This window comes from Belonocnema kinseyi, chromosome 7 (genome assembly GCF_010883055.1).
Source record: "Belonocnema kinseyi isolate 2016_QV_RU_SX_M_011 chromosome 7, B_treatae_v1, whole genome shotgun sequence".
NCBI lineage: Eukaryota > Metazoa > Arthropoda > Insecta > Hymenoptera > Cynipidae > Belonocnema > Belonocnema kinseyi.
Genome location: NC_046663.1, coordinates 77487725 through 77499653, shown reverse-complemented (window position 1 = coordinate 77499653; position 11929 = coordinate 77487725). Strand labels below are relative to the sequence as shown.

The 11929-nt window shown below is 36.7% G+C and overlaps 2 protein-coding genes across 2 annotated transcripts; both read right to left on the bottom strand.

Moving 5' to 3' along the window:
- Positions 1-1787: 1787 nt before the first annotated feature.
- Positions 1788-4728, bottom strand: LOC117176520 (histidine-rich glycoprotein-like). Its single transcript, XM_033366775.1, has 2 exons — positions 4687-4728; positions 1788-3503 (listed from the first exon to the last, which is right to left on the bottom strand). Exons 1-2 carry the CDS (start codon positions 4726-4728, stop codon positions 1788-1790), a joined length of 1758 nt encoding a protein of 585 aa, XP_033222666.1.
- Positions 4729-4772: 44 nt separating this feature from the next.
- Positions 4773-9653, bottom strand: LOC117176519 (sarcoplasmic reticulum histidine-rich calcium-binding protein-like). The gene is made up of 3 exons (XM_033366774.1): positions 9566-9653; positions 7609-9483; positions 4773-6550 (listed from the first exon to the last, which is right to left on the bottom strand). The coding sequence occupies exons 1-3, from the start codon at positions 9651-9653 to the stop codon at positions 4773-4775; spliced, it is 3741 nt and encodes a 1246-aa protein (XP_033222665.1).
- Positions 9654-11929: the final 2276 nt, after the last annotated feature.

Genomic DNA, 11929 nt, shown 5'->3' with positions numbered 1-11929 from the left:
TGGTAAAAGACAACAGTTTGAAAAATTCAGTTACAACAAATGTTTTTAAGACATTTGCTATTGTTCACTTTTTAGAGGAATCCTTTTGAATGCTTGAAAAAATTAACGATATTTCAAAATAAAGAGTAAAAAAATTTAAGAGTATAAATTTTTAAATTGTATTATTTAAATATTTTTAGAACGAACCTGTTCACTGCGGTAAATATTTAATTTCTTTCATTCTGAATAGTTAACTTTGAATAACGCATGATCATAACAGGTTCTATTTTTCAATAATTTCGTTCAGATAGATTATCGATTGTCGCCTGAGAGTTAAATAATAATGACCGTCGTCATATCGAATTTCCTGTCCCAACCTTAAGGCGACTCTAATCCCAAGTCCATTAGTCACAGTCGATCAATCTCTGGGAGGCTGAAAGCGAAAAAAGTGTTCAGAAAATGACTGAGATATTATGCTCTTATTTATAGAGAGACAGAGGAAGATTACAAAGTTATAGGAAAGAGGAAGAGCAAAAGGCCTGGTACGTACCAGCCCTAAGTAAGACGGCACATTCTGGAATTTTATTTATATTTCTCACGCTATTTCTCCCAATAATCGAGTGTCGTCTGGAATTTCGCTTAGTTCTTTTGGCATAGGGCCAACAAATTTGGGAGCAACTGGTTACGTCAAAGCGCTAACATGCTGCCAAATTTATCCGACTTCTGGATAAAGTTTTTCTAATTAAACTTTAAAAAAAAACATTTAAAAAAAGGAATTTTCTATTTATCTTACTTGTCGATGATTTCATAAGCAATAAATAAGGCGGAGAAAATTATAAATGTAACAAAGCTTTTGTCTTTGGTACAAAACGATCTGCTTAATCACTTGGATGGAATAATTTTTAAAACATTTCTGAGTAAAAATAGACAAGCTGACTATATCATGCCTATGGAATATCACACGTTTGTGTTTGGGCGAATAATTGTCTGAATTAAATGGATTTATTAAGTGTATTTTTTAATAATATCCTATCCGCTAATTATTTTTAATTTACTTGGTATCAAAATAAAATTTATGAATTTAAAAAAATATTAATCTATACGTATTTCAATTTAGTACGTTTAAAGTGGTATACGATTTTAGAATCAATAGATAAATAAGTGCAGCTTGTCTTTCTAGATTCGTTTGTTAATTCGAATCTTTTTTATTGTGGTCACATAAAACACCTAAAGTGCATAAATGCGTGTGTAAGATTCTAACATATTTTTCTCTATGATTTTTATTAATTATTGAATAAATTTCATAATATGAAAAGTGATAATTTCCCTAGAAGATTAATAATAGTTTTAAAAATCTGATAGAAAATGCAATTATTAAAAAAAATATTTTACAATAATAGATTATTGCACAAATTGTTTTCTAAAACATCTATTTAATGACACTGAAATAAATAGCCGGAAACAAATAAACATTTATGAAGTTGGTAGTGATATTTTATTTCTTCAAAAGTGATAACAAAATACAACATTATATCAGCAACTATTAACGAAGTACATTGCACGTAGGAAATTTCTTCTGTCGATTCATTGAGAAAACTTGAGCTTCAACACTGGCTGCATTTGGTAACATTATAAAAATAACAAAATTAAAGTTATCTAAATCTAAGTAGCAAGTTCTAATGCACTCCAGGTCGAGCAGCGAATTCACGACAACATAAAGATAAATTAAAAGAATTAAGAAGCAAATCTATGATCCTCTTAGAAGTTTACATGTTGTGTGTAATTGCATGCCATTCAGTCAGTAAAAATTATATTTGTATGGTGAAGGGGCTTGTGCTTTCGTTAACTGCAGCTTCTTTTTCAATTTTAAGGCCAGGAATGGGTGCTTTCGCTCCGAGTGGAGCACTCTCCTCTGGGAAAATGTATTCGTCGAGATTATGTACTCCACCAAAATTATGTCCAAGAGCCTTATGACCGTGAGAATGATGAGTGTGTTTTTCAGAAGCAAAATGGTGATGATCTTCGTGATGTTTCTGATGATGATCTTCATCGTGCTTGTGCTTGTGATGATCGTCATGATGATGTTTGTGACCATGATGATGATCATGTCCATGGTGATGATCTTCATGATGCTTGTGATCTTCGTGATGTTTGTGATGCTCATGATGATCATGGTGGTGCTCATGACCATGTCCATGATTGTGTTCTTCTTCGTGATGGTGACCATGTTTGTGATCCTCGTGATGATGATGTTTGTGTTCCTCATGATGTCCATGATGGTGTTCTTGATGATGTCCATGGTGATGTTCCTCGTGATGTCCATGTTTGTGATGATGTCCGTGCTTGTGATGATGGTCTTCATGATGATCGTGCTTATGATCTTCGTGATGCCCATGTTTGTGTTCCTCGTGATGACCATGTTTGTGTTCGTGACCATGCTTGTGATGATGATCTTCATGATGCCCGTGTTTATGATCCTCATGATGTCCATGTTTATGTTCGTGTCCGTGATGGTGATGATGATCCTCATGATGACCATGCTTATGTTCCTCATGGTGTCCATGTTTGTGACCATGATGATGGCCGTGATGATGGTCTTGCTTGTGTTCGTGCTTATGGCCTTCATGGTGCTCATGCCCGTGATGATGATGATGAGTTTCTTTTTCCTTGTGCGCGTGGTGATGGTGATGTTCGTTGACGTGATGGTGATCATGGTGATGATGGTGTTCGTTATGGTGGGCATGTTTATGGTGATGATGGTGTTCTCCGTGATGCCTGTGCTCTTCATGATGCTCGTGTTTAGAATGATGTTCGTGATGGTGACCGTGGTGGTGGCCATGGTGATGTCCGTGCTTGTGTCCATGTTTGTGACTATGCTTGTGTTCATGACCGTGATGGTGTTCGTGGCCATGATGGTGCTTATGATCTTGGTGATGCCCATGCTTGTGATCCTGACCATGATCGTGTTTGTGATGATGTCCGTGATGATGCTTGTGACCATGATGATGGTTATGATCAGCTTTATGGTCATGTCCGTGCTGGTGATCATGGTGATGACCATGATGATGGCCATGATCATGGTGGTGTCCATGCTTATGATCATGTTTAGCATGATGTTCATGTCCATGATGATGGCCGTGGTGAGCTTCGTGATGGTGACCGTGATGGTGATCATGGTGATGTCCGTGGTCGTGGTGCCCACCATGATGACTCCTCCTTATTGCTGACTTTGTTATATCGGGTATATCGCTCGATTTTAGGTTTAGAGAACTAAAGCCAGTTCCGAGAGAATCGGAGCCATCAATTGATAGAGAGTGCACTTTTTGAAATCCATTAATACCGATGTCATCTAGTTGTCCTCTTTGAGCGTTGAGAAATGCTGGCGCTGAATTTACTTGCCTTGCTATTCTAGCTGCATCTGTTTCTACGGCGGCAGGTTTAAGCGGTGCCTGGTTTCTCGTTCTTGGATCTTGCCCAGCTACGAGGCTAACTACTGCCAGTAGGTCAAGGACCCAAACCGATGTCTGTAATGATGATTTTTCATATTTTATAACATTACTACACTTTTTCAAGCATTTCAAATATAGAATTAGATGCGAATAAGAGATAATAGAGATTGCTGTCATCTGCCCGTTCAATTTTTAACGGTGATATTTAACAAAAGTAACAGTTGTTAAAACTTTATCAAGATCAAATATGCAAATCAGGTAATTCATTACAAATATTTAATTTTGTTTTGAACCTAGAATGATACTGTACTTGTGTTCGATAAATATTTGTTCATCATAATGATATTAAGAAAAATAGAAAAAAACTTGTAGAGAGTTTTGTATATACCTAGTTGTATTAATAAGTAGTGAAAAATTTACAAAAATACCTCTTTTGTATGTAAATAATGATATAAGGAAATTGAATGACAAAACTCACCGAATTTTTGAAACTATTTTCCATCAATACGCTCATGTTTAAATATTCTTATCACTTCGTTTTTTTTCATGAACATTTTACGTAGGGAAAATAAATTTAAAGGAATAATAAAAGTACTCACTCAGAAATTAAATGAAGCGAACTTCATATTCATGACCATGGAAGATGTCGAACCTAATTTTTCATGAAACTAAACTCAGTTTACATATGCCAAATCCATATCTTTTAGTTAAAAAAAATTACAACTCAGAACTTCACTCATTCAGAAAAGAGCAGACCAAGTAGAAACAATTGCCTACATTGTTTGCAAACATTTATTTTTGCAAAAATAATAACAGAATATAACAGGATTGCAACGAAAAATAACAAGGTATGTGACACACTAGATGCATTGTTCCTAACATGTAAAATGTTAACTTCTACGGTTTATTGTTAAACTTCTGTATATAATGGTGAAAACTCGTGAGCTCGTGAAATACTATGAATATCCATGGTAAATAATCGAGCTTAAACCTTGGCTGCCGTGTATCTTAAGCATCATACAGGGCATCAAAATAGGCTAATCGTTTTTATAACCGTAGTTTATAATGCACGCCATGTCGACCTGCGATGATGCACCTACGTTTTACTGTTAAACTTTTGCTTAGAATGGTGAAAACTTATGAAAAATACGATGTTTAGCCATGATGAATAAACGAGCCTTAACTGTGGCTGCAGTTTATCATCAGCATCATAGGAGTTATCAAAATAGGATCAGCCGTTTTTATAAGTGTAGTTTACAATGTACGTCATGTCGATCTGCGATGACGCTTGTGCGTGCATTATCACTCTAGATTATATATTGTGCATATTTTGTAGGTTTATAATTAAACTTGGATGGTATTTCTCTCTGCAACCGATATTGCCTGTGCTTCTGCTTTTTTTTGAACCACTGAAGGAAGTGAAACAGTTTCGTCCGGGAAAACATATTCTTCTTCAAGGTGAGATGCGAAGCTTTTACGTGAAAGAAGATGCTTGTCAAAAGAATGATGATGATGGTCTTCGTGATGCTTGTGATTATGATCATGCCCATGGTCGTGTTTGTGGTGATCATCATGATGATGTCCATGCTTGTGATGATGATCATGATCGTGCTTGTGTTTTTCGTGATGTTTGTGATCTTCGTGATGTTTATGATGTTCGTGATGGTCATGATCGTGTTTATGTTCGTGGCCATGTTTGTGCTCTTCTTTGTGATGTTCATCATGTTTGTGTTTCTCGTCATGATGATGTTTATGTTCCTCGTGATGTCCATGTTTGTGTTCTTCGTGATGAACATGATGATGTTCCTCCTTATGCCCGTGCTTATGCTCATGTCCATGATTGTGATGATGATCTTCATGGTGATCGTGTTTATGATCTTCATGATGTCCGTGATGATGTTCTTCACTATGCTCTTCTTTATGATCATGTCCGTGCTTGTGATGATGATCTTGATGGTGATGGTGATGGTGATCTTCGTGGTGACCATGCTTATGATCATGTCCATGATTTTCGTGATGATCCTCATGATGCCCATGATGATGTTCTTCGTGGTGACCATGCTTGTGTTCATGTCCATGATGATGTTTGTGATCTTGTTTGTGCTCATGCTTGTGGTCTTCATCATGTCCATGTCCATGATGATGATGATGTTTCTCACTTTCCTTATGCGCATGATGATGGTGATGCTCATTAATGTGGTGATGATCGTGATGATGATGATGCTTGTTATGGTGAGTATGTTTGTGGTGATGATGATGTTCGCCATGATGTTTGTGATCCTCGTGATGTTCGTGTTTGGAATGATGATGATGTCCATGATGGTGGTGATGTCCGTGGTCATGCTTATGATCGTGGCCGTGTTTATGATGGTGACCATGTTCATGTCCGTGTTTGTGACCATGCTCATGGTCATTGTGATGGCCGTGCTTATGTTCTTCGTGATGCTTATGGTTGTGTTGATGGTTAGCATGATGTTTGTGATCGTGATGATGTTTATGATCAGCCTTGTGGTGATGCCCATGCTTATGATCATGGTGATGTTCATGTTTATGGCCATGATGATGTTTATGTCCATGTTTGTGGTCATGTTTAGCATGATGATCATGTCCGTGATTATGATCATGATGTGCATCATGATGATGACTATGATGATGTCCGTGATCATGTCCGTGATCATGTCCATGATGATGATAACTCTCGTGGTGTCCCCCTCCCAGCTTTGATTGTATTCCTAATTTTGACTCTGCAATTGCAGGTCCTGCATTTGCTTTCAGATTCAACGGACTAAATCCACCTTGAAGTTCTCTTGGTGTATTAAGTGATAAGGGCAGAGAAAGACCTTGTTGAAAGCCAACAATGTTACCCTCGCTTAATTGCCGTTTTTGAGGGTTTCCATACAGTCCTAGTTGAAAATTCTGAGAAATGCTAGACTCTGCCGTATCTCCATTCAATACTGTGCGCAAAGGGTTGAGTTGTCCTTTTATTTGCAGTGGCTCTTTTTCTATGGGGGTATCGTATAGCTGCTTCTGGTTCCTGGTTCTTGGATCCTGTCCAGCTGCCAAGTTAGCTACTGCTAGCAGTACGAGCAACAAAAACCATCCCTGAAAGGTAACGTGTTCATCTTTTAATAAATCAGTAATAACTTAGCAAACTAATTTTCCTTTTAGTGCAGAAGTGTTGTCCTGTGTGTATCAAATTTTGAGTAGTTTTGTTCAGTGTGCTGATATTGGTACATTGTCATGTTGTTCCTATTGTAGTATTACAAATTTACTTCATGTGACAATCTTGTGGTATTTCTTTTTATACTCTTTGACATCCTTCGATCCAGTTCTTAGTATTTTTCGGTTTTGATAGTTTTTCATTACATAATCTGATGATTAAATTGTGTGTGTTATACGATTGATTGGCTTATTAAACAACTGAAATAGATTTGGACATTTATTATCGCTCTTCGACTTGCAATAGGGCTATTTTAATTAAACATACAGTACAAATCGTTTAACTTTTCTTAGCCTTTACCAATTTAATTAATTGTAATATTTATTTTACCTGTAAAACCTTGTTTTAATATTGCATAAATGAAAGTGTGGCTAAAGGGAAAGCAGGTGTTAGGTCTCTAGAAGGAAAATTGAACTAAAGTAAACATAAACTACTTTTATTAAATGTTGTATGTCATTTTTTTTTTTTTGAAAAGTCTAAAATTTCTCAATAAAAATTCAAAAGCTACCAAAGTTCTTGTTTGGGATAATGAGATTGAATGTTCTTCTGCCAAAAATACCCAAAAACTTAAGAATTTGAGACGTTGATTTGTAAAATTAATTTATTCAAATATAATAACAAGAAACTACAGCATTTGCAGATGCATAACTGAACATAGAGCATACAGCAGACTTTTCTTAAAAATTATAAGTCAACTTCTGCGTGTAATTCAGTTAAGCCAGTAGTACAAAATTAACAAAAATATTTGAAATCAATATGGTACCCGTAGTTTAAAATAGATGCCCTCTTCTTGCTATTACATAACGGACTTGAGACGCAGGGTGCAGACTGATTTAGGCATCCTTCCTAATTGCACTATTCCATATTACATCCTTTCAAATTTCATTTCCTTATATCGCGTAAAAAGCATGCATGTTACTTTTTCCTTTGTTTAAAATTACACTCGTATGGTGAATTTACCCGTATTTTCTGCTGCTGAATCCTTTTCAATATTGGGTTGTGGAACGTCAGCGCTTGCAGCAACAGGTGCACTCTCTTCAGGAAAAACATACTCATCATGACTTGGAATTTCACTGAAGTGAAGACCAAAGCTTTTGTGATGACCGTGAGATTGATGGCTATGTTTTTCAAAAGCATGATGATGATGATCTTCATGATGCTTGTGATGATGATCATGCCCATGATCGTGTTTGTGGTGATCATCATGGTGATGACCATGACTATGATGATGGCCATGTCCGTGCTTGTGGTCTTCGTGGTGTTTATGATCTTCATGATGATTATGATGTTCATTGTGTTCATGAGCATGTCTGTGATCGTGAGCATGACTGTGCTCTTCTTTGTGATCTTCATGATGCTTATGATCCTCATGATGAGCATGCTTGTGTTCCTCTTGGTGTCCATGCTGGTGTTCTTCATTATGTCCATGATGATGATCCTCCTTGTGCTCATGTTTGTGCCCATGGCCGTGTTTATGCTGATGTTCTTCGTGGTGATCATGCTTATGATCTTCATTATGTCCATGCTGATGTTCTTCATGGTGGTCTTCTTTGTGATCATGGCCATGCTTGTGATGATGATCTTCATGATGTCCATGTTTATGATCCTCATGATGACCATGTTTGTGTTCGTGTCCATGTTTTTCATGGTGGTCCTCTTGATGTCCATGCTGATGTTCTTCTTGATGACCATGTTTATGGTCGTGTCCGTGTTTATGGTGGTGATCCTGTTTATGATCATGCTTGTGGTCTTCTTTGTGTTCATGACCATGATGGTGATGATGGGTCTCAGTTTCCTTATGAGCATGATGATGGTGATGTTCGTTGACGTGATGGTGGTCATGATGATGGTGGTGTTCGTTATGATGAGAGTGTTTGTGGTGATGATGATGTTCACCATGATGTTTGTGTTCTTCATGATGCTCGTGTTTCGAGTGATGTTGATGACCGTGTTTATGATGATGTCCGTGTTCGTGTTTGTGATCGTGTCCGTGGTTGTGACCATGTTTGTGACTATGGCCATGCTTATGGCCATGTCCATGTTGGTGTTTATGGTCTTCGTCATGGTCATGTTTGTGTGCTTGTTGATGCTCGTGTTTGTGTTCATGTCCATGTGAATGTTTGTGGTTGTGTCCGTGTTTGTGTTGAGAATTGTGTCCATGATTGTGTTTGTGATCATGGCTGTGGCCATGTTTGTGATCATGGCCATGGCTGTGGCCATGATTGTGGTCATGTTGAGCATGATGGTCATGTCCATGCTTATGACCGTGATGTGATTGATGATTGTGTCCATGATGATGACCGTGATGGTGCCCATGGCTGTGGTGATATGTGGCCTGGTGGTGACTATCATGATGAATTCGACGTTCAGGTATAAGATCCGAATGTCCTATCCTCGTTTGAACGTTGGGTATCGCTTCCGCGAATTTGGGAACATTATTGGTCTTCAAGCCTTCAGGATAAAATCCTTCTTCCAACGATATTGATGCTCCATGTTTAAGGGGAATAAAACTTCCAATTCCTAAATGCCCAAGCTGTCGCTTGTAGGGAATTCGTTCTGACGCTATCCGCGGTGTTTGAGCAGTGCTTAAAATCGGTTCTGCGGATAGAGGGTTCGTAGACTGGACATTAGCAAATTGTTGGGGTGGCAGTTGTCTAGGTGCTCTGAGAGCTTCTATTCCTATAGCGGGTTGTACAAGCGGTTTCTGATTCCTTGTTCTAGGATCTTGAGCTGTTGACTGACCAGCTGCTGCCAGTAGCCCAATGATGAAAAACCAAGCCTGCAATATTAATTTGTGTGATTTTTGATGCATCAACTGAAGAGCGAAATAATTATCTAGTATCAGACTAATTTTAAAATAGTGTGATGATATATAATTGACAAATCGTCGCATTACCGTCGAATTACTTACAATTACCTCGATGTGGAGTACCAGAGGATCTGGTTCCTAAATTACGTCCTGATTGTAACGTAGGGTATGTAGATGGTTTTAGAAGTAACTCCATTACTTATGGGGTTATTGAATTAAACGTTTTCATTTTCAACACTAGGGCTTGAGATAAACTACTTCTAGAGATATGGAAACCTTAAGAAACCTTGAAGTACTTTTTCCTAAGATCCAAACGTTTTTCGATAAAATAGATGTATGTAAAACTTAAATTGTTTTTTAAAATCATAATTAATTACTTGTATAACCATGTAAAATGGCACTATCAATTTAATAAACTTGAAAAAAAGTTAATTGCAAAAACTACTTTTGTTGTATAGATTATAGTAATCTGCTTTGTTTAATTGTAATTAATAACCTGGACGAATTGAATCTAATATCTCACAAATTCAGTACTATTTAATTTAATTCTCATATTCCGTTCATTATTGCTGCATTTCTTAAGTTTTGATCTTCATATATATGTAATGGAAAAAGATGGAAGGAAGGGTTGATCATTTTGAGCAGATGGTCACTAAAACTTATAATTTTCGTAAATAAAATCTTTGAATAATGACAGAAAATTTGATAAGAGTTTTTTTATAGTAAGATTAATCTGAACGAAGATATAAGAACATTTTTGATACTTTACTTTTCTTGAAACCCTCTAGAAGTAGTGATTATCATTATATTATCTAGTATTAATATTTGCTTGTTTTTAAACCAAAATTTATATAATTAGAATTATTATCATATTTTTCGTAAGAATGATCGGTTCAAATTTGAATTGAAGCAATTTTCTAAATTATTTCATTAATTCCTTCTCATGAAATCAAATATATAATCACGTGGCCGTCTGTCCTCCAGCATCAGTACATTAAAAAGTCAACAGCTTTGTTGTTAAGTTTTATTTATCCAACAGAGACAACAAGACACAACAGTATCTTCATGAATATCAACTGAATACTAATTATTGATGTAAAAACGTAATAAATCATTTGATATTTAGCATTAGAAAGTGTGTATTTCACATTATCTTCAGCAGCGATTCCGCAAAAGCAGCAGTTTTTAAGAGACAGGCAGTTTTTTTTGGGATCCTTTTGATACATTTTATCCAGAAATTTTATCTATCATAATAAATTTAAACTCTTATGGCGAAATCACTAATATTTTCTACAACGGAAGCCTTTGCTTCGTTTTTAGTCTTAAAAACGGGCGCATTGTCACCTTCTAAGCTGTGATGTGCTCCAAAGTGAAGACTAAATCTGTTTTGATGCCGATGAAAAACATAATCATATTTCTCGAAAGCATGATGATGGTGGACCTTATTATATTTTTTAATGATTATGTCCATGATTGTGTTCATGCACGTATTTGTGATGGTGATTATCATCATGATCATACTTATGGTCCTCATGATGTCCACGGTGGTGTGCCTCGTGATGGTCCATATTTGTGACGGTAATGATCTTGTTTCTGAGCGTGTTTATGATTTTGTTTGTACTCGTGTCCATGGCGATGATAGTGGATCTCGGCTTCTTTGTGAGTATGGCGATGATGATGTTCTCCGTGATGCTTGTGCTCTTCATGATGCTCGTGTTTAGAATGATGAAGATGATCATATTAATGATGATGGCCAATATGATGCTTGTGTTTATGTCCATGTTTGCGGTGATTATTATGATTGTGCTCATGTTCATAATGATGCTTGTTACCATGCTCGTGATAGGGTTTATGGTACTGGTGATGTACATGTTTGTAATTATTTCAATTACGATTTTTATGATCGTGATGATGCTTGTGCTTAGATTTGTGGTGATCCCCATGCTTATGATCTTGGTGATGGCCATGCATATGATCATGCCAATGCCCATGCTTATGGCCATTTATATGATCAGGTCACAATGGCCACAATGGCTATAATGGCCACAATGGCCATGTCCATGGTGATAAACATGACTTGCATGATAATGGTGTGTAAACTTGACTTCGGTATTGCGATAGTTGGTATATTCTTTGTTTTCTGACTCGGAATATATTCAACGTTCAGAGTCGCAGGTGAGGGAATTGAAAGAGGCAGGAAAGCGTCCATACCTAAGTCACCCAGTTACAGTTTATAATGTGTTTTTTTTTCCTAAAATGTTCACAAGTACCTGATTGTTAGATTTTTCCGCTGCTGCTAGTAGTCCGAGGACCAAGAACTACTTCTGTGTATAATAAACTTATTTTCGTGTTCATGACAGGTGGCCTTTTTTCTTATACGATGATCACTCGCGGAATTTTTAAAAATAAATTATAAGGCTTTTTATTGTAAAGTAATCATAGAAAAGGTTCAGTTAAGCACTCATTCACATC